General features: G+C 41.1%; 2 protein-coding genes across 3 annotated transcripts in view; one reads left to right on the top strand and one right to left on the bottom strand.

Annotated features, from left to right (window-relative positions):
* The window catches only part of PIGF (phosphatidylinositol glycan anchor biosynthesis class F), a 46,654-nt gene extending 28,643 nt beyond the window's left edge, over positions 1-18,011 (top strand). For both annotated transcript variants that reach the window (XM_037895860.2, XM_043543793.1), the window contains one exon: positions 17,676-18,011. In XM_037895860.2, coding sequence (XP_037751788.1) covers positions 17,676-17,789 — 114 coding nt within the window. In that variant the 3' untranslated portion in view covers positions 17,790-18,011. The remainder of the gene's footprint in view (positions 1-17,675) is intronic.
* Positions 9,015-23,813, bottom strand: part of RHOQ (ras homolog family member Q) — a 41,263-nt gene continuing 26,464 nt past the window's right edge. The window contains exons 3-5 of the mRNA XM_007062800.4: positions 21,639-21,803; positions 19,014-19,109; positions 9,015-18,360 (exon numbers count right to left, since the gene is read on the bottom strand). Of these exons, the coding sequence (XP_007062862.1) occupies positions 18,205-18,360; positions 19,014-19,109; positions 21,639-21,803 (417 nt within the window). The 3' untranslated portion in view covers positions 9,015-18,204. The remainder of the gene's footprint in view (positions 18,361-19,013; positions 19,110-21,638; positions 21,804-23,813) is intronic.

Genomic DNA, 23,813 nt, shown 5'->3' with positions numbered 1-23,813 from the left:
ATGTAAATAAATGTAATCCTTGATTATACAGCTCCAAATGTTGACATGTGGGAGACCCAAGTTTGGCAGTATCCTGGCAACTTTTTTTGTGTGTGGCTAATATAGACTTGGGTAAGAATTTTCAAACATGAGTGGCTAAAGTTGGGTTTCTGAATGTATATTCAGGCATTTAAACAGGCGTTGCCAGCTATTCAGAAGTGCTGAGTGTGACAGATATTGTGACTGCATGCTGCATCTTTCAGAGAACATATTGTATTAAGGTTATAAATGATCTGTGTATTACTGTGGGCCAGGAATTGTATGCAGCTCAGGGGAGGGGGATAAAGGTTGCTTTTAGCTCCTGCAGGAACTAAAACCAGTGTGGGGTGATTAAAGTGAATCACTCGTGTTGTAAATACCTCTAGAGAGGTACGATCCCTTGGGAGGCTTGCAAATACTTGTTCAAACTGGGTTTTCCAGAGACTAACAGACAAAGAAAGGTCTTTTGATATAAAAAGGCTGCATTTAAACTAAGGGCCTTCTTTCTGATACAGCAAACAAGACAGGTCTTTCTGTCCCTGGGAGCCCCAACCCTTGGAAGGGTTGGAAAGACATTGGCCTACTAAGGCCCCATAAGTATGACAAGTGATTCTGGTATGTTTAGTTTTTGTTTAAATCTGTTTGGTTTTTATGTTTTCTCTAATGCGTTTACCTTAAGAATAAATGTGGTTGCTTGGAAAGAACTGTGTGGTAACTTGTAACTGCTAGTAATGCACTGTTCATAGCCCTCAGAGAGAGAGAAAGCCAAGCATAGGTGCTGGCTTTTAGGCAGACTGGCTTGCCAGGGATATCACAGTGTAAGGCAGGGAGCCCTGCAGTCTTGTCCTCCCCTCCTCCCTGCCCCTGTCACAAGAGACAGCTGATGACTGGAGATCTGAGACCTGACTGGGCACTCCTGGAATGGACCACAGGAAGTCGGGGGCTACAGGTGCAATTATCCTGAAACTGTGACACTGAATATCTGCAGTTATCTAAGTTATAGTAGGTTGTCACTGGATGTCTTTGGGCAGCAGTATTGTCCAGAACCTCTGCTGCACTATGCACTGTGGCTGCATACCTCCCTGTCCCTGATGCTCACCTCCCACCCTCATCTCTGGTATGTGCCTTATATTGGAGCTTGGGAGGGGGTCCACAAAAGACAACCTGAGGCTGTCTTCTTCAGTTCCTGTGCCAGGGGAATTCTCGGCCGTATCTAGGGTTTTCAGAGCTCCTTTGTCACTCTGGCCCAGCATATGGCAGCTTGAGCAGGGGTGAAAATCTCGCCAAAATTTTGGACTTAAAGTACTTGAGTATCCCTTCTAATCCTCTCTTTCTGGGGAGCTTATGGAGTAACCATAGAGCAGGCAGTTTATCAGTCCTGTAGGCCATAGATAGGAGACTGCTTGTGGGGGACAACATTTTTAAATGCTAATGTTCTTCATGGCCCACTTTATAGGGGAAAGTGAAAGAAGTCTTTTTAATGCAAAACAGCTTGTATATTTGCATTTATCTCAGTAAATGTAGTCAAACACAAAAATGATACTGTCCATGGGGTAGAAACCAGTCTTTATAGGCTGTTTTTTATTAACTTGGGCTTGACTTGCAGAACTTGACAATATCAATTGCATCCGATGAAGCGAGCTGTAGCTCACGAAAGCTTATGCTCAAATAAATTGGGTAGTCTCTAAGGTGCCACAAGTACTCCTTTTCTTTTTGCGAATACAGACTAACACGGCTGTTACTCTGAAACCTGTCAATATCAATTGAGAGATTATATACTTCTATGAACAGGGACTTCAAAAATAACTGGTGTCAAGGTTCCTTCCCCACTCTGAACTCTAGGGTACAGATGTGGGGACCTGCATGAAAACCTCCTAAGCTTATTTTTACCAGCTTAGGTTAAAACTTCCCCAAGGTACAAACTATTTTCCTTTTTCCCTTGGACTTTATTGCTGCCACTACCAAGAGTCTAACAGATATATAACCTGGAAAGAGCCCGCTTCGAAATGTCTTTTCCCCCCAAAATCCTCCCCAAACCCTACACCCCCTTTCATGGGGAAGGCTTGATAAAAATCCTCACCAATTTACATAGGTGAACACAGACCCAAACCCTTGGATCTTAAGAACAATGAAAAAAAAACAATCAGGTTCGTAAAAGAAGAATTTTAATAGAAGAAAAAGTAAAAGAATCACCTCTGTAAAATCAGGATGGTCAATACCTTACAGGGTAATTAGATTCAAAACATAGAGAATCCCTCTAGGCAAAACCTTAAGTTCCAAAAAGACACAAAAACAGGAATATCTATTCCATTCAGCACAGCTTATTTTCTCAGCCAGTTAAACAAACAGAATCTAATACATATCTAGCTAGATTACTTACTAAGTTCTAAGACTCCATTCCTGTTCTGTTCTCAGGAAAAGCATCACACACACAGACAGCCTTTGTTTCTCCCCTGCTCCAGCTTTTGAAAGTATCTTGTCTCCTCACTGGTCATTTTGGTCAGGTGCCAGCAAGGTTATCCTAGCTTCTTAACCCTTTACAGGTGAAAAGGTTTTTCCTCTGGCCAGGAGGGATTTTAAAGGCATTTACCCTTCCCTTTATATTTATCACACCTTGTCACCAAATTATAAGAGATGGAAAAAGGTATTCTGGCCAGACTTTTGTGGTGTTTGTAATGGAAACATTGCCCCCAGTCTGGTCAAGCTGAGATGTCCCATGGAGGTGATGTATTGGAGTTGGATTCTGTTAGCATTCCCAGAGAGCTGATTCAAGGAACAGCATTAACATTGGTCTTTTCCTTCCTCCCACCCAATAGAGCAGTGGTTCTCAAACTTATTTGATTACGCCCCCCTTCTTTGTGTCTGTAGTAGTTTATGCCCCCCCCCACCACACAAGTACATATACCAGTAAAAACAAGCAACTCTAAATATTAAAAACAGTGAGGCATTGATTCAAACAGTGCTAATAATCCTTTGCAATAAGAGCAAAAGTAAAACTGTGATTGTGGTTGATTCTTACAATTAAATGTGCACACCACATCGTAGCAAATGGATTAATGTACAAATGGCAACGACTTTGTATAATGCTATGCAGATTTAACAGAAATCCATCAATATACACAGCACCATCTAGAGTCAAATACACAGTGCCATCTGAGGACCTGGTATGGCTGGAGCAATCAGCTTTGTTAGTTATTCAGTGCTATGGGTAAAATGTGTGCCGTAAGTTTTTGTTTTTTCCCCCTATTAAAGTTTTTCATCCCCTCCTCCCTGAATACATTCTCTGCCTCCCAATTTGAGAACCTCTGCAATAGAACATTGAGATCTACTGCTCAGGTGTTGAGCTATATATGGTTCTTCAAGGCCCTCATGGAATCTTCAGGTCTGATAGACATTCCTGGGTCCTGGGCACCAACAGTAAGAGCATTCCTTACAGGAGTATTCCCAGTGCTGCCACCGGTCACATGGGAAGCGAGGGAGAGTGATAAGATCTCCTTTCCTTGTAGCTATGAAGGAGGATGGACACTTCACTCCCTGTCTTGAGGGGACAGGGGTGGGAAGAAAAGAGGCATTGACATAGGATTGTGCTGTTGTATTGGAACGCCAGTGTTAAATCACCTTGAGGCAGTGTTTCACATATTGACACAATCCTGATGCAACATCATACCACAGTGCCAGGACAGTCTGTTGTGTCTTCATAACTGCAGTGGTGAAGTAGCTCTCCAGCTGTTTAAAGCTTGAGTATTCCTGTAATACTGGTGATGGGAAATGTGTAAAATGATGATCCTTCCAGAATGGAATGAGAAGACAACCAGATATTTCTGTCAGAACTGCCCTTCAGAATAGGCTGAGGCTCAGGGTGACAGAGTCTAACTCAGCGGTGGGTAAAGTACGGCCCGCGGGACCGTCCTGCCCGGCCCCTGAGCTCCCGGCCGGGGAGTCTCGCCTCCGGCCCCTCCCCCGCTGTCCTCCCTCCCCTGCAGGTATGCTGCCGCATGGGCAGCGTGGCTTGTGCCCATCCACCTCCCAGACTTTCCAACAAGCCTGTCCTGCCACTCTGAGCGGCATGGTGAGGGGCAGGAGGTCCCGGGGGCAGTCAGGGGACAGGGGGCAGTCAGATGGGGCGGAAGTTCAGGGAGAGGGGTGGTCAGGAGGTGGGGAGAAGGGGAGGTTGGATAGGGGGGATGGATGGGGGAGACAGGGAGCAGGGGGAGTTGGATAGTGGGTGGGGTCCTGAGGGGGCAGTTAGGGATGCGGGTCCCGGGAGGGGGCGGTCAGGGGACAAGAAGTGGATGGGTCAGGGGTCCCAGGGGGCCTCTCAGGGCAGGGGTGTGGATAGTTCAGGGACAGTCAGGGGACGAGGAGCAGGGGGGCTTAGATGGGGGTGGGGTTCCAGGGGGTGGTTGGGGCAGCGGGTCCGGGGAGGGGGTGGTCAGGGGACAAAGAGCAGGGGGGTTGGATGGGTGGGGGGTTCTGAGAGGGGTGGGAAGTGGGAGGGGGCGGATGGGGGCGGGGGCCAGGCTGTTTGGGGAGGCACAGCCTTCCCTACCCAGCCCTCCATACCATTTCACAACCCCAATGTGGTTCTCGGGCCAAAAAGTTTGCCCACCCCTGGTTTAACTTATGCAGCAGGTGGAAATCTTTTACTTGTACTTGTTGACCCAAGCCAAAAGCAATGTCACCACTCAAAGTAAGCCTACAACATTTCTGCTTTTATTCACTAAATTGTGCAGATAAATGAAGTGTGCCTCTGACTACACCATAAGAAGCACTACTTCCAGAATTATCGTACATTCTCTCAGTCTTTTCACTTGTATGTTGCCACACGTTTACAGCATTAATGAGCTGCTCATGTAGTCATTACCTGTATAGTTTACTTTGGGCTTTCTTATTACCAAACCTTAAACTTTGTTAATGGACTGGGTTTCCATAAAAAGCAAACCTGGACATCATCTTTTAACTCTGAGAAAGATTTACACAGAAATGATGTAAGTGATTTATAGTGAAAGTATGATTAGCATTAAAATGATAGCACAAGAACTGCTATACAGCAGACCTGGGTTTGAATGTTAAAGCAAACATGGTGACTTCTCATTTCCAGGATTCTAATCCACCCTTGCCTAGAATCTATATAATAGGTCAATTAAGGGGTACCTAGTGATTTTCACACACTGTTCAATGGTCTGTTAATGAAGATGACCTATGTATCTTTCGGTTCCATCTGATTCTCTTTCAGTACTTTCTGAACAATATTATACCTGTTCTCCATGCAGAACACAAGCTTCCAGTTTGTTTCAAGGTATAATTTAAGGTGTTGGGGATCACCTCTTTCCCAGTTTGATACCAGCTCTGTTACTCAAGCCAAAAGCCCCATAGTTTAAGCAGAAGGGGGTTGGAAGCAAAGCGTCTTACAATGAATGCTCCTCAAATCTGGTACTTCCCTAATTCTTCACCAGAGCCATTATTTGTTGCCCTTCAAGGCCATATTGCAAAAGTCATCTTTTTTTCCCCCCTTCTCAAGCTTTTTAGGTAAAGTGGGAGAGTTGGTTGTTTTGGATAGTGGATGAGGGCTAATGTGGCTGGAATTAGGGCAACTTCTTGTAATTTATCAGACTGTTGCATTTCTTTCTGTGCTAATCTTCCTTTAATTACTTAGACAATTTCAGTGTATCTGGAATTTTACTGCTGTGACTCAGTGAACACAGAGCTCATTACTTCTGTGCTATTGGAGCTCCTTTGCTTCAGTTTAGGAGATTAGCTATATTTAAAATTCTGGTTGTTATGAGTAAAGATTTGCATGGGCTTTACACTTCTTAGAGGCTTTAGCATAATTCAGGGCCGTGGTTAAAATACGTAGGTCTCTTCTAAACTATGTTGTAGTAGTTTCTGATGCAACTGCATAGTAATCAGATGTGCAAAGGTTGAATTTATAAGGGTGATGGAAACCAATGCTTTGAAAATTTATCAGAATTGTGTGCCAACAGCACAGGGCTACAGCCTATTCCCTAGTATCAATCTGTTAGCTTTCCTTTGTATGTAAGTCAGGGAAGTTAAGCTATGAAATCCACAAATGTGGGCAAAACAACCTCTTTCCCCATACAAATAGTTTAAAAAATGCAGTCTTCAGCAAAGAGTATTTTCTGTAGAGATGGCTGTTTATAATGTGACATGAGCTATGAAATAGGTGGTAATAAAATTAAATAAGCTAAATAAATCATTTTCCTTATCAAGATATATCATACTAAATATCATAATCTGTTTTCAATAATAGGTTGATGCTTAAAACCTGTTCCTCAACTAATGCTCACATCTAGACTGTGTACTTCAGCTTTATTAAATTGCTATCATTAGGGTAAGTTATATCAAAAAGAAAACCAAAGATCCAAACATACATATAAACCTGTGACCTTCATTTGCTGTGAAATTATTGGTGGTGAAACACTCCTGTGAAAATTGCCATACTGTGACCCTTATACAGTAACTCCTCGCTTAACGTTGTAGTTGTGTTCCTGAAAAATGCGACTTTAAGCGAAACGATGTTAAGCAAATCCAATTTCCCCAAAAGAATTAATGTAAATGGGGGGGTTAGGTTCCAGGGAAATTTTTTTCACCAGACAAAAGACTATATTATATGTATGTATACACAGTATAAGTTTTAAACAAACAATTTAATACTGTACACAGCAATGATGATTGTGAAGCTTGGTTGAGGTGGTGGAGTCAGAGGGTAGAAGAGGGTGGGATATTTCCCAGGAAATGCCTTACTGCTAAATGATGAGCTAGAACTCAGCTGAGCCCTCAAGGGTTAACTCGTTGTTAATGTAGCCTCACACTCTACAAGGCAGCAGGAATGGCGGGAGGGGAGACAGCATGGCAGACAGAGACACATACCCTGTGTGTGTGTGAGAGAGAGAGAGATGCACCCTTTAAGTATGCTGACCCCACTCTAAGTATACTGCCTTTTTAGATCAGGAAGTTGAGACAGCAAGTGCTGTCTGCAAGCTCCCTCCCAGTCCTGAGCTCTGTTGTGTCCCCCCACTGCTCTATGGAGATAGGGTAAGTGGGTGGCAGGAGCAGGGGGGAGGGGAACACCCTGATATTAGCGCCCCCCCCAGCAAGCAGGAGGCTCTGGAGAGCAGCTCCAAGGCAGAGGGCAGGAGCAGCACATGGCAGTGGGGGGAGGGAAAGCTGAACTGCTTGCAATTGATAGCCTACTGGGCGGTGGCTGCTGCACAGGGAACTTCAGGGAAAGAGGGGAGCTGATAGGGGGGCTGCCGGTCCACCCTGGTTCCAAGCCCCCACCAGCTAGCAGCAAAGGGCTGCTCTTTCTGTAAGCAGCGGACAAAGCAGGCGGCTGCCAAACAACATTATAAGGGAGCATTGCGCAACTTTAAACGAGCATGTTCCCTAATTGATCAGCAACAAAACAACGAAACAACATTAACTGGGATGACTTTAAGTGAGTAGTTACTGTACAAAAATTCAATAAATTCTGCTCACTTTAACCCTATGAATGAACTAAATTTATCAGAAACATTACTTATTTGGCTTGTCCACAGCAAGATTTGAAACACTGTTAGTACCTTTCCGGTGAATTGCATTTAAACTTGGTTGTTGCAAAAAGGTGCTAACAGATTTCCATTAGCTAGTGTAGCTAAGGCTTGTCTGTGTTTATAAAATGGCTTACAGAATTGTGGTCATAGATTAGGATTTGGACCATTCTTTCTTTAATGGCTGTTGTAAGCAGGGCCAAACTGTACATTAATAGTAAAACATGTTTAATCATGGTTGAGGAGAGGCATCGCAAGCAGAATTTAAGTGCTGACCTTTGGCTCTGTGACAGTCCTGGGATGAGGTAACCTCAAGTCAGCTAGTGTCTCTAAAGTTCAGCAAGTTTGTAAATGTACTGCTTGATTTAGGATAAGTATTAAATGGTATCTAGTGAAGTTAGAGCTGTTAAACATAAGCAAATGTACATACCAAAATAAGCTTTGTATAATTGATAGATGTGTATTTCCATTAGCTCAGGATTTAGCAAATACTTCACCAAGTCCAAGTTCCTCTTCTAAACCATCTGGACTTGAGAGCCAGAATAAGTCCTCTCCAGATCTACCCCTGAAGTTCCCATCAGGTATTTTCCTACAGAAGTGGCCCCAAATCAAGTTGTCAGTATGAATGGGCAGTTACTGCCATCTTTTTTCCTTCTCTCTTCATTCGCATTGTTTAAATAGAAGATTCCAGTGTACTCCTTTGAGTAGAGTACTCTCATAGTTTTCTCTCTGTCATGTGAATGGGTATGCTTATGCTGCCACTGAAACACCACTTCCATCTTCCTGAGATCCTTTCTTTAAAAGTAATTTTTAAAGTGACTATTTAAGTGAGTTGTTAGCCTAATTCTTCGTGGACACGTGTCCACATCAACACTGGCACCCTCATCAGCAATCTCAGTAGAAAGGCTGAGGAATGAATGGCCAGAGGAGGTTTCCTTCAGATATGCTGCCAGTGGCTGTGTGGAGGAAGTTTGTAGTACCACTATTTTTATGTCTTACCTGTTCAGTGGTTAAGATTTAATAAATAAAGAATAATGGATATTTCTTATAGTGTTTTTCATCAGTAGATCTCAAAAGTCCTTCATAATTTTTTAGTGTATTTATCCTCACAACACCCTTATGAAGTAAGTATCCCCATTTTACAGATAGGGAACTGAAGCATAGAAAAGCTAAGTGATTTGCCTCAAGTCACAAAGGAAGTCTGTGACTGAACAGTTATATCAAGATTGGATTTTTTTTTTTTTTTTTTTGGTATTTCACCATAATTAACTCTTTTACACACTCTGGATTCAAATAGGAAAGATCTGTATTCTCAAAAAAAGTCCAGAAAGCTGGACACATCACTGATCTTAGACAAACAAATTACCTCCTTTCCATGCACCACTTATGTCATCTAGACAGCAATACCAAGATTTTTAAATAAAAAAAAAAATACATACAAGTGTCTCCAAAAATCACCATTTTATTTTTCAGATTTAAATTTTGAAAAAGTATTGCATACAAGGGGATATGCAGACTAGTGGGCCTGTCTATATCTGAAAAAATACATGAAAATGCATTTTTAAAGCATACATTATATTATAAGCAATTAATCATCAGTTTCACTAAGGAACAAAATATAGTTTTAAAAATGTCAACATTCTTTCACTGTCTGAACAATTTTTCAAAATGGAAATAAAAAATAATTAATGTAAAGCACTCCTCCTAGAGACAAAATATATGGTGGAAAATCACAATTGGGATTCTAATGATTAAGTGTATTTCCATTAGACCCTCTGTTAATCAGAAATATGAACTTTAACCAAATTCTTATGTGATTTGGTGCGTTTCCAATATTTTCAAATAAATGTATCTTCTTGTAAGTGTGTAAATAGCAAGATTATAGGTTTACAATGTTAGATGGGAATAGGGCCCAATCTTGCAGTCCTAACTGAGGCAAAATTTCCATAGACGTAAGGATTGCACATCATGCCTTTATTTTGTAAATTTCATTTCTGTAAAATCCAAAGATATCTGCAATATGTTTCCCCAAGATAAATCTTTCAGCACACAAGATAAACACTTATTCTACTATTCTGGTAGACATATGTCACAATATTTTTTTTTAACTTAATTAAGATTTATATGGTGCAGTGTTTTTCTGAGAATTGTATTCCTTAAGTAAAGCTACCCTAGTTTTTGAAAAGATTCAAAGAATTGTGTATGCAAAAATCTAGCTGCCTCTAAGCCCCATGATACAAGATGGTAATATAGTGATAGCTCTAGCCAATAGGAAATAACTTCCTTTTCTACAGTTCGACAGTTTCAGGATGCACACAATTCTTTCCATCCCAGGATTTCAAGGTGTGTTACAAACACTAGTTAATTACTAAAAAAAAAGGAGGACTTGTGGCACCTTAGAGACTAACAAATTTATTTGAGCATAAGCTTTCGTGAGCTACAGCTCACTTCATCGGATGCATCCGATGAAGTGAGCTGTAGCTTATGAAAGCTTATGCTCAAATAAATTTTAGTCTCTAAGGTGCCACAAGTCCTCCTTTTCTTTTTGCAGATACAGACTAACGGCTGCTACTCTGAAACTAGTTAATTACTGTGAGCTTCACAAAACCCTCCTGCAATAGGTAGGGGAAACTATTTTACCTACTATGGCAATATCAGCACTGAGGTGGAATGTGATAGCTGTTAGCACAAAGCAGCTCTGCACAAGAGTGAAGTATGGTGATGGATAGTGCAGACTGTTGGAACAGGTAGAATTTCAGTAGGCAAAATAATTATTGTAGTTGCAATTTGCCCAGACATTGGGTTAACATCTCTAGTCTAACAAAAAGTGCTGTGAGATCTTTAAAAGAATACAGTCAGCTTCAAAATCTCACTGGTGTCTGGATTTTTTTGTACCTGTTACAAGTAATACTTAAACCTAGAGACAAAATTACTTCAATATTTTTTCTGTTTATTTACGGTGTCTTTGACAGCACTTTAGGTATAGTCAGTTTATGTGGTCTTACACAGCAATAGGAGTGAGGGAGAGAAAACATTAAAAATAGGAAAATGGGATTATAAACAACAAAAATTGGCAGGAGAAAGATTTCGTACCCAAAGCTACTTTTAACTTTCTTTCAAAATTTGCTGCGTTTCAAGTTATTCGTTATTAGAAGGACACAATAGATGGTAGGTCCTCCGTTTTATGTTTCACTTGAAAGATGGCATCTAGAGGAGCACAGTGCCCTCTGACACCATAGATTCAGTACTGATTCAAAGGGAAGAGTTCCTCTTCAAGCACCAGCATGACTCCTTGCCACACCTATGTGTTGGTTGGAGAGCTTACTGAGCCACCTCCGTGCTGAAGAGCTTGAGAGACCCATCAGTTCCAGCACAGGATGGTGTGGCTACAGCCCAACACCATAGGCATGTTCTAAATGCCATACAACTAGTATTTCCAGCAACCCATACTTCACTGAGGGCTGGTTTACACTGAAAAAAAAAAAAAAAAATACACCAGCACAGCTGTCTCTCTGAGGTGTGAAAAATCCACATCTCTGAGAGACGTAACTATGCCAACTTAACCCCCATTGTTGACATAGCTACTGATTTTTGGGGAGATAGATTAACTTTAGTGACAGGATAGCCCTTCCCGTCACTGTAGTGGAGTGTCTATACTGAAGCACTACAGCGGCACAGCTGTAGTATTTAAATGGCTTGTCTATACTTGAAACACTACAGCGTAGATGTTACCTATGCTGACGGGAGGTGTACGTAATCCACCTTCCCTGAGAGGCAGCAGCTAGGTTGGCTTAACTATGTCACTCAGGGGTGCGGATTTTTCACACCTCTGAGCAAAACAGCTGAGTCAACATAACTTTATCGTGTAGACTAGGCCTAAGCCTAGACATATGCTGACAGATTGGATTTTGAAAGTGACAGTCTTGGTTTTATTATATTTTTCAATATACCAAACTGTTAAGCTATCAGGTCTGTTCCTGAGTTAACATACATACCTGATTTTACCTAGTGTAGCCTTTATCTAAATTGACTTCATCACTGTTAGCAGCTAATAGATGATCTTGAAACAGATACTTCACTTAGGGTACGTCCACCGGAACGAGAGGAGTAAGGTAAGTCAACGGGAAAGTATCTGCCACTGACGGAGTGTGGTGTAGACACAGCAGTATGTCGACCTAAGCTACATTGACTCCAGCTACGTGAATAACGTAGCTGGAGTTGCGTAACTTAGGTCAACTTAACCCCACAGTGTAGACCTGCCCTTACTGTGGTTACTTCTATCATAGAAACACCAGAAAGGAGTGAAGAGACCCTTATGGTTCCTGTTTATACAGTATGACTTTTGGGTCTGTCTAGAGTTTGTGATGCTGTAAATCAAGTGACTTGATTGCCATTGAGCTTGATTTAACTAACTTGACTGTTAATACTAACCTAGATGCCCCCTGGAGCAAACATCTGTGGAGCATCTCGAATAAAGCTGTGTTTGTTAACTCAAGTTGAGGCAATCAATTAAGTAGCATTAAAACTGGACCACAAACTCTAGACATACTCTAATTCAGTGATACTCAGAGTGAGGCTTGCGAGCCGCAAGTGGCTCTTTAATGAGTCTCCTTCAGCTGTTTGCAGTGCATGATACTAAAAGACTGTGATTTAATTATTAACCAAAGTTATTAACCAATCAGGATACTTTTAATATGTTAGCCGATTGTAGTGATAAAATAAGAATGCTTGGTCAGTCATTTTGCTGTGAGAATAATATATATGTGTATAAATATAGTAAATGAAACTATGAATTCACACTACTGTGGCTCTTTTGGATAATGTTCACTAATTCGGCTCCTGAACCTCTGAAGTCTGAGTACCACTACTCTAATTCTTAGCGTAATACTGCTGAGCTCAAAGGGTTTCTTTATTGTGTTTACTACCTAATGTAAAGACTGTTTTAAAAGGGCGTTGGATAGAAAGAGTGAAAAGCAGGACCCAAATATACTTTGAGATGCAGTAGGAGGTGTGGACCTTATTTTCCTTTAATGGGGGTAGATTTGTTTTTTAATGGTTATATTTTCTTAATTAACATCAGTCTTTAATAATGGGAAATGGAGAACTTGCAGAGCCAATTAAACTTTCTATGAATTAAAAATAACTGTTTAATAGCCGTAACTGCCAAATAAAAAGTTCTCTCTTCACCACTCATCGTGTGCTGTACATACAGCATGTGACCAGACACATGGTTTAGTGAAGAAATGCCTGCAAACCCTCCTCCCCCGCCCCCCCCCCAAAAAAAAAAAAAAAAAAAAAGTTAAAGCATATATTGAAATAACATTACAAGTTCAATATAACCCTGTAAGGCATGTTAGGTTCAAGGGGAAAAAAAAAAATCACTGTGCACATTTATGCAGTCAATTTCTAACTGAAACCTATGTAACCATATTACTTACATAGCTTCCTAATTGACAGCTGTAAGACTGGATCTTGTAAAATAGTATGCACAAAAATTAAAGTTATAGTTCAGGAATCAAAGAAGTGCCCTTATACAATGTCTAATGAATGGGCTTAATTTATTAAAATTTGAACAGTAGTTCACTTTATCTGCTATTTGCATCTTTAAAAATAAATCCCTGTTTTCCTAATAGGTAGCTGCCCACTTTATATACACTACATTGAGCAACTTTAACTATAAGTGTTTCTGCTAGCATTGCCTATATGCAACTCCCATTCCTTGTGATGGGAGTTATGTGTTAACAAAGGGCAAAATAATCATGCAGTCATGACGAGTTCCAATTGTATTGTCCAGGTATATGGTTCTGCAGTGCTACTTACTTTGATGTAATCCTACAAACTGCTAAGCTTTCCCTGTGCGATACTGGGCACCCTCCTCTCTCATTAAAGGCAGTGGGAGTTGACAAGTGCCCAGCACCATACGGGACTGGACCCTGGCTCAGAATCTGAATGCTTGCATGTTTTTGTAGAAGGCCTAATACAAGCAAGAGAACTTACTAGCCAACATAACATTTTTACCCCTTGTGCGATCTTAGGCCAAATCCCCAGCTGCAGACAATGAGCATGCAGTGCAGGTCAGGTGCATGAGGGGAGCACTGTTTACCTTTGCTCTCCCCAAAGCCTGAGGTTTCTGAGTGCAAGGCCAGATACCCAGTATAAGTCAGAGCGGCCATAAATGGGCTGCTAACAGTCCCATGGGGCCAAAACCACAAGCCATGCACTTCAATGCGACCATACCATACAATCCAGTCTACAATATGCTTAGTAGTAGACTCATTGTTAAGATGAAAACCTATCAGATAGTAACCTTGCATTTCTATAATGCTTTCTCACAGGGGTTTCTTGAGTCAAGTACTATCTGTTTTTTACAGATGGTAAAGTAGAGGCACAGAGAAATTACTTGCCCAAAGTTAGAGAACAAGTCAGTGGCCAGGCTAGGAATAGCATCCAGAATGCCTGTCTTGTGCTCTAACTACTGGACCATGCTCCCTCCCTTAAAACGGTGCTTTTCTGCAATAATTGGTGAGTGGATGTTAGATTTTTTTTTCAAGCAGCTGTTCAGTTCAAATTCATAATTACACACACCTTAGAACTGGCCATTTTCCACATGTATATGATATGGGAACTGGTTGCTTTCATGGGTTTTGTGGGGATGCTGGTTGATGTTTATTCTGGCATCTCAGAAGCAGGACAGTTTGTGATAGTTGTCCGAAGGAAGTCATAGCTTTCCCCATCTCACAACCAGAAACTTTCCCCTCCCTCTGACCTGAAGTGAGGATGCAGCCTACCTTCCTATTTATGTGTTCCTGACCCAACCTTCATGTGGGAACCAGTGAGGATGTGCAGAGACAGGTGCCTAACTCCTGTTGGTCAGAGAGTAGAAAAACTAAATTGCGTACAATCCTCTACAATTCTCTGAGGACTAGAACGAGCTTTGCAATCCGCATGAGCTTAATACTCAAATACAGAGGGCAAATGCAGAAACCAGGGAAAATCCACCCTGACCAAGAAAATTAATTTGATTCCAAAAGGCAAAGCAGAAAATGATTAGAACCTATGGGAACGAGGGTCCAGGAAACAATCGAAAGCAGTGATATTCAGTCTTGAAGATCAGAAGAGCCCTTACGGAATCAATGAAGTTACAGTTGCTGTGCATGTTGTGTCATGACAGTGTTTTTGTGAGTCACTTATGCCATGACACATCACAATTGGAGGAAGTTGTACTGTATGTGGACTACTGTTAAACACAGTAGTCCACTTTGCAGAGGCCACTTTGTCATCTCTGCAGTTTCTCAATCCGGGGGCCAGCCAGCAGTTAATTCAACCTAGAAGAGCCTTTGGGCTCCTGTAAGTTGCACCTGGCTGCAAGTCAGCTTCAAGGGCCATTCCAGCAGAAAAGGGTCAGAACGGTGCAGAAGGGCTCTGACAACATTCCCAACCCCCAGTTGCACTCCTGACTCTGGAGGCTATGAGCACAATGTAGCTAGGCTCCATCTGTACATGCTGAGGATTTTCCCCCTATGTTTGGGGAATTCGCAGGAGGCCAAGTAAAGCTGGCTTTACAGCTCCTTTATGCCATCAGAGCAGTCCAAAGGGACAGCAGTCAGGCTGAGGATCTGGCCCAATATCCTTCCCTTCTGTGCCACTGGAAGGGTAGCATTCCTTGTCTCTTTTTGCCCCCTTCCACTTAGTTGCTGGGGAAAGTGAGTGTGTGTTCTTTCCTCCCTCTCATTTCTGTCAGCTGCTAAAAGCCAAGGGAGGATTCCAGAGGTCTGTCAAAGATTCCTGGATTGAATTTTGATGGCATGGTTTATAAAATTCTGCAATATACTATCACAGATTTAAAAGGAAGCAAGGAAGAATGCTTTTGAAGTTATGAAGAAAGTGACAGCAGTATTTTAAAAAATAAAGTTATGAAGTGCTGCACAATGATTGAGAATGCAGGAGAGTTTTTAATGTTGAGCTTTACCCCAGGTTGCAATTTGACCAGGAGAAGATAAAACTATCCCCAAAAATTCCTTAAGTCATAGTAGCAGTTGAATGACCCAGTAAGAGCAGGGATAGGGCAAAAAAAGAGTTGCTGTAGATTGTGCAGGATGTTGATTCACAAGGGGAAATACAAAAGGTTCCAAAAGCCACGAGGAACAACACGTACTTGTGAAAAGCAGATGGGGACCTACAGACTTGAATTGATGTAGGTCAGATTTTTAATAAAGGGTCACTGATCACTCAAGGTTAGTGAACTGGACACAGAGAAAACTGCCAAGTTAATCAAGCCATTGTGGATCGAGAGGTATTTGACTTGGCTGAAATACAAATGGTTTCTTCTTACCACTAGTGGTACTGCAAGAGGCACTTTCATACAGAAGGTAACACATTTGTTATATCACTGCAGAGATTTTTGCTTTGTAAACATGTATAATGAATGACCTGTAAAATTCTGGAACTTATTGAAGTTGATTTCAACCTGATAATGGAAATCTAAAGATCCAATTGAAGCATAAGCTTACCCAAGGCCACACTATACTATTTTTAAATGTATGTAATGTAAGACTTTATACAAAAGAGATGCAATGCCGTTGTTAATGAATGAAAATGAGCAAGTCTTTGGTTTAAAAGAGGCAGCAGGCATGACACTGTTGAACAAAATTACCAAACAGAAACAGGGGCCATGAATGGAAAGTGAATTAAGGTCAATAAAGAGTACCTAAGGCACCTCATTTATAGATAGTCATCTTTGCTACACTCCTAAAGACCTCCAAATAATACTCATAAAACTGCACACAATAAGGACTGTGAAGGTGAAACAGCAGAGAACCAAAGCACTTATTCGAGTTAAACTTCCCAGGATCAGAGGATAGGAGGGAAATATGCTTCCCCAAACCAGAAGGATGTAATGGACAGGATCAAAGCGAGGAAAAAGCTGACTTCAGAAGGAAGATGAGTACCATAAAGAGCAAAGACACTCTTTGCTGCTCATGAATCACAAGCCAAGACCTGGAGGGAAAAGCTAGAAAGTGAGGCACTGATAGTTCCTATGATGTCCAATTTTCTCCTCTGCCTTGAAGACAGGAGAAGACAAGTACACTGTACACTTGCCTCCAAATGGAGACCATTGTTCAGCAGGCATAGTAAGGGTTGTCCTGGCAAAAGATGGAAGAATCATTATAAGAGCAATAGGAATTAAAATTTATCTTTTGTCACCAACATAGTGAGGCTCTTCATTTGACGGGATGTTATTGGGTGGTAATTATGCTCTAACCACCACATCCTAGGCTAGATTAGGGCTTAACTTTAAATACTTTTTTGATTTCTCCCTCCCCCCCCCCAGGTTCAAGTATGGAAAAAAAATCCACTCTACTACTAGCCCCATTACCTGAAGCAGTGTGAGAATGAGTTGACCATATTGAGCCAATTCTGTCCTTGTACTAGGAAATGAAACGAATTTCTAAACACTAAACCCTAGTGGGGCCTGCATTTAACTGGGCCTGCTTTTTGATTGCTGAACTGTGTGTAAAATGTGCATTCAGCATCCATACTTCCCCTTTGACTAGCAGTAGGAAAGAACTATGAAATTCCATTGCCTGCTTTTCAAGTCCATGCTGGTATGTGGAGTCAACCAAACCCTGTCCCCATCTTGGTATGTAGGCTCATTTGGTATTCTTCATTCTTTTCTGCACACTTATCCAACAGCTTAGAAGGTCCTTGGGAAGAAAGAAGGCAAAAGGTACAAGTGTATGTTTAAAAAAAACCAACTGCACATTTTACAAGTCTCAAAAGGTGTGCAGAAAAATTGAAGAATACTTTATCAAACTTCAGGTAACACAAATGCTTAAGTTTCTCAGATGGTTTTGTGAGTATCATACTAAGCCTGCAGTAGCCAGAAGGCTGGTTACATTTTAATGTATATTAGTTAACTGTACAACACGTAGTGTTCATGATAAATGCATGTATGATTGTTACACTTTTCGCATTCTTTAGGAAAGCACGTCAAGCTTTAAAGAGAAAAGGGTTGTACCGCCTTTCAATATTTAGATTACACTGAACTTGTGCTCAAACAATATTTTCCTTGTTTCTCTGTTTTTACTGTATGTTTTCTGCCCTCAGATATGGCCTATTTCCTGTTCCCTCGGAGCTACCTTTGGCTATGTGGCAGGCCTCATTATTGCACCTCTGTGGATATACTGGAATCGGAAGCAGCTTACATACAAAAGCAGATAACTGGGGCAAAGAGAGAAGGTATTTCTTTGTGCAGATTCCATACGGACTGGGCAGAAATTTTTATGTGATTAAAGCAAGAGACTATTGAAATATTTTCAACGTGGTTTTGGGCCAAGCATCTCCACTTACGGCATTATTTATATGCTGTTGTTGCCAGCTCTAACTTTTTTAACCCCTGAGAGATTGTATCTTCCAGTCCAAATAAAGGATTTGTAAAAGATGGTGGCTGCTTCTTACTAGAGTTCTGTTGATTTGTTTGGTTTTGTTCCTCTGGATTTCACCGATTTCAGAGGTTAGATTCCTAAAGTTTAGCTTACAAACTTCTATGATCTATAACAAGTTCTGTGTACTTATGTACTGTATCATTTACGTTTGACAGAAATTCACAGTAGGCCTGGCCATTGTCAAATGTATCTCACGTGATCAAACAGCAGTTTATGCATCTTGATCCTATTCTTTTTTTCACTGTGTGTTTCTTTGGAGTTAAAATGGCTATTATAGCTTCATCAAAAACAGTCTTCAGTCCTTTCTGTGTTAAAGCTGAACACTCCACATAGCAGCAGGCTCCTATCTGTCAAAAAAAATAATGAATTTAATAGCTACATAGGCATATATTCAGATCTATTCGTTAGCTCGAGGTTTTTTTGTTTTGATAGAAACCCCATAGTCTTGTATTTGACCTAGAAAAATCATCCCAATGTGTTCCGGGTCCTGTAAAGCAAAGTATTCCTTTCTTTTGTCTTTTGATGATAGTTTTGGAATTCATTTCTTTAGGTTCTGTTTCTGAAGAAAGCGTGTTTACAAGCAGCTTGTTTTGGGTTGATTGTATAGTCCTAAACGCTTCAGCTAAAGGACAGGAAGAAAAAATTATGTGGCCAACTTGTAGATTCATTTCTGAAAATGAGCTATAAATAAAAATGCCTAGCATCTACCGGACATTTTAAAAAAAGTTAGTGTTTTGTAATGATTAATGGCCTATAGGTACATCCCCTATTTTAATTAATTATCTGACTCATGATCATTATTGACTTCTGTACTGAAAAGAGTTACACTGTTTTTAAAAGAGAAACATCTAAGTGAGTCTGCTTGTTAGTAGTGGTTTTATAAAAAGCTGGTTATCTAGACTGGTGAAATAAGTATGAAAATAGCACATAAGAAGAAAAAATGCAATCAAGAATAAGTTGGGTAGGAGCAGGTTTTTTTCTCCTCGAGTGTCTGATTTACCTCTTTTGCTAACTTCTGTCCCTGTTCCATAGATATAGGCTTCTCCTTCATATCATTCAATCTTGCTAAAGTTTTTGGATCATCACGAAGATCAATCTAGTAGGAAAGATGGAAATAATATTGCATAATGATTACACACATGTCAAATAGAAATCATTGAGCCATATCATGTCCTCCGTTCTAGGGCCTGATCCAAAAGCCACATGAAGATGTAGATCAGGTCTCCAATACCCGAGTATCCAAAAGGAAGGGTAGGTGGGTTATTTATTCTCAGCTTTTTTTCCTTAACTTCAGTGTGACACTCCAGAATCACCAATGAACACAGGAGGGGCAGGATTAATCCAATACATACTGGGGAAATTTGAGCTGCTTCCGCTTAGACCATAATCCTGTAAGAATCCGTGGGACTAAAACCTGGGACTGTGGACCCTAGGTCATCTGACAGTCCCATGTTGCTACTCAGAGGCCACGCAGCACCACATCCAAGGAGCACTATGGTGACAGCACCCTGTGGCCTTCTGATTGGCTCATGCTCACTATTTAACCCTGGAAGGTGCCCCAGGAAGTTGTCTAGGCAATCATGCAGACTTCTGGCATGCTGTGACTCCAGACCTCACCTTGCTTTCTGATCTCTGGCCTCCAACACCAGCCTGACTCTGAGCCGGACTCTTTCCTGTTGATACCAGCTCTAGTGACTACTCCGATCCTTGCTCTCTGACTACCGCCTCATGGCCATCCTTGACATGTGGACACCAGCCCACCATGACCGCTAAGCCAGACTGCCTACGCCCTGGTTCCTTATAAATCCAATGTCCGTTGAAATCAAGAGAAGTCTCTCCATTAGTTTCAATGGGTATTGGATAGGACTGTTAGCCGTGGCACAGGGTTATGCGCGTAATGTGGGGCCCAATCCTGCAGTGCATTCTGGGACTAGTAATCCTATTGATTTCAGTGAGTTACCTGGAAGAGTAATGCTTGTAATCCCAGACCCCTGCTCAATAGCCTCAAGTGCTTGTGTAACACTATGCATCTTTTTTTAATAGAATGAAGATAACTCTGGAGCTGGGTGACATTTTTTGGCATAAACTTTTCACTGAAAAATGCAGATCCAGGTTGATGGAAACATTTTGCAAATTCATGGGGAATTCACCACATGGATTTAGTTTGGGGGGAAAAAAAACAAAAACCTAAAAATATTCCCATAAATTTGAAACATTTTGTTTTGACATTTTCTAAATGAAGTGTATACAATCTAAACAAATTTGTTTTGAAATTTATTTTTAAAAAGATTTTAAAATGTCAAACTAAACATTTTGTATCATTCTGAAACAATAATTTTCTTCGACTTTTCAGTTCACCAAAAATTTAGAAAAAAATTCATTTTATGTCTCCCCAATATGTAGTTTTAATTTTTTCAGTCTGGCCAACAAACTGAAGAATCGGTTATTCACTCAGGAGTACTTATAACACAAGTGACCCTGTTTTCCTACTGTCGGATGTGAGCAAGGTCATGTCTACACTACAGCAGCATAGTATAGATGCTTCCTACATCAACGGAAGGGGTTTTTCCCATTGACGTAATTAATCCACCTCTCTGAAAGGCAGTATCTAGGTCAGTGGAAGAATCTGTCCATTGACCTTATGTCTGTCTACATTCAGGGTTAGGTTGTTTAATAAGAGGGAAGGTCTGAAAGAAAATAGCATAATGCCACTATATAAATCTACAGCCACACCTTGAAAACTGCATACAATTCTGGTCTCCCCATCTCAGAAAAGATATACAGTACTAGAATTGGAAAAAGGACAGAAGGACAACAAAATTGATTTGGGGTATGGAACATCTTCCATATGCAGAGAAGTTAAATACTAAGACCGTTCCGCTTAGAAAAGAGACAACTAAGGGGGGGATATGATTGAGGTCTATAAAATCATGAATAGTATGGATAAAAAAAAAAAATGAATAGAGAAGTGTTATTTATTCCTTCACGTAACACAAAAACCAGGGGTCACCCTATAAAATTAACAGGCAGCAGGTTTAAACTAACAAAACTACTAACCGAACTACTTCATACAATGCACAGTCAACCTGTGTAACTCATTACCAGGGGATGTTGTGAAGGCCCAAAGTATAACTGGGTTCCAAAAATAATTAGATAAGTTCGTGGAGGGATAGGTCCATCAGTGGCTATTAGCCAAGATCGTCAGGGACGCAGCCCGATGTTCTGGGTGTCCCCAAACTTCTGACTGCCAGAAGCTGGAACTGGACAACGGGATGGATCACTCAATAATTGCCCTGTGCTGTTCATTCCTTCTGGAGCATCTGATACCAGACGCTGTCAAAAGACAGGATAGTGGGCTAGAAGGACCATTGGCCAAACTGGGTCAGACCATTCTCATGTACTTATCTCCTAACTACAGTGCTCAGGGCATGAAATATTTCACAGCCCTGAGTAACGTAGCTATGTCTACCTAAGTTATAGGTGTAGGCTAGGTCTAACTCCTCCAGTTGAAGTCCGAGAAAGGGAGTTATTTGGATCCTGCTGCAGGGGCCCGGGGCCCAGAGAAAGCACACGTTAGATGATCTGGATTATTTAAATAAAACAAGCAAAATAAAACCAGACGTACCTGGGTTCCTACGAATAAAAAGGGTACATTAGGTGCATATTCCTTTAGCTCTGGTACCCACTCCTCCTTCACGTTTTGAAACGAGGCTGGATTTACCACTGAGAAGCAGATAAGGAAGACATCTGTCATAGGATAAGATAAAGGTCTCAGACGATCGTAGTCTTCCTGAGGAAGAAAAATGTTGTTATCGGCAATCCTGAACTGAAGCTCACATTTTGTTCACTGTAACAGTTACATTCAGGGACTGTGCTCAAATATCTCAGATAGAAAACTCATTTAAACAGAGACTCCGTTTACCTGGCTCTTTTAGTGGTACCCCCTGTCAGTTAACGTGGCTGTTAGATTAAAATCCACACACAGGAAGTAAACATATGAATGCAAGTGAATGCAAATGGCAATGTTGCTACCAGTAGTTACACAGTTATCTATGCAATATGCTATTTATGGAAAGCTAAACTTCTTTAAAGCCTCATTTTAAACATTCTTTGCATGTCTGCAACCTAAGGGCTAGCTTTTGCCCTGGCATGCTGAGGGGAAATAAGCAGACACGTGCTGATTCCACAACCATTCTGCCTGTACAAAGCAAAATGGGTGGGACAAATCAGAGACATCCATAGTGCTGCTTCTGACTATCCACCTAACCAAGAAAGCACTCCCTCTTGGATCTCAGATATGAATGGTAGCTGAGCCCTCTCCTAGCATTTTGAAGTGTCAGCAGGATATTGTGTCCTATTACTGATGATCCTGTTCTGGGGGACAGAGTGGGATCAGAGCTCCTTTATCCACACTGTCCTTTAGCCCAGTGCACCCACCCAACACCAGGGAAGATTTGGCATTAAAAAGCACTGACATTTTCTAAAAGGAAAAGATCACCCAAAAGAATTCCTTTGAAGGAATTCTCAGTGTGGATGGACAAATCACTCACGTGTTAGTTTTTTAGAGCCACAGCACCAAAGCCGCTTGGCCATATTGGGAAGGTGCACAGGCACACTAGGCTTGTTCTGCTGGATGGCATTGAAGAGAGCAGGCTATGCTGGTGCCATTCCTATTTTAGAGAGTTTAATGTAGATCACTAGCTTCAGAGCATTTACACGGAAGACTGGCATTGTGCCCACATTGCACAGGGAAGGCTTTTGGTCCCCTCTCCACTACAATGAGCACCAAGGCAGGGCTAACCAAAGTCTGTTGCAAGCTTCTTGATACAAATTCCCATCTGAATTAAATCCCACAAATATTAGAACTGTTTATTCGTTAAATAAAAACAGGCTGATGTAATTCAACACTACCTACACTTTGGGAAATTCAGCTATAGTTTTTCACTGGCAACTGTAACTGCCAGATTGCACATCTTTAATTGTAAATAAAAAACTTAATTAGCAAATAGTTATAATTGAAAGCATGTCAATGGAGTCCCAAAGAATGTGTGAATTTCCACAGAATAGTTCTACCAACCCATCTCCCTCAGAAGTCTGGAAATGAACAGCTAAGGGATGCAGGCAGTTCACTCCTATCAGATCCTGCTGCATAATTTTGCAAAAACAGAAAAACTGTAGAAGATGCAGATAAGTGTCTGTTCTGAACTGGTTGGAACATCTGTGACTGACACATTTTGTAGGCAGAAAGAAAAGGAGTACTTGTGGCACCTTAGAGACTAACCAATTTATTTGAGCATAAGCTTTCGTGAGCTAAAGCTCACTTCATCGGATGCATACTGTGGAAAGTATAGAAGATCATCGGATGCATACTGTGGAAAATAAGATCTTCTATACTTTCCACAGTATGCATCCGATGAAGCGAGCTGTAGCTCACGAAAGCTTATGCTCAAATAAATTGGTTAGTCTCTAAAGTGCCACAAGTCCTCCTTTTCTTTTTGCGAATACAGACTAACACGGCTGTTACTCTGAAACCTGTCATTTTGTAGGCAGGTGTACTAGACTGGCCAGAACGCATGCAACTCTGGCCACATATCTGCCAGAAGCTAGTTATGGTGCCCCATTGAGTGAGGCTGGGTTGTAACTAGATTTCCATCATAAGCCCTGTTTTGCCCAGTCCTAAAAAGCTACTTTCCATATATAGTTTCCATGCATGTTCTCTGATTGAGAATGGTTTCCTCAATGTGATAACAAGGTCTGTCATATCTCCATATCCAGAATACACTACAACTTCTAACCAGCT

The sequence above is a fragment of the Chelonia mydas genome, chromosome 3 (genome assembly GCF_015237465.2).
Source record: "Chelonia mydas isolate rCheMyd1 chromosome 3, rCheMyd1.pri.v2, whole genome shotgun sequence".
Taxonomy (NCBI): domain Eukaryota; kingdom Metazoa; phylum Chordata; order Testudines; family Cheloniidae; genus Chelonia; species Chelonia mydas.
Note: the sequence above shows the minus strand (reverse complement) of the source record. Positions and strands in the feature narration are given on the sequence as shown.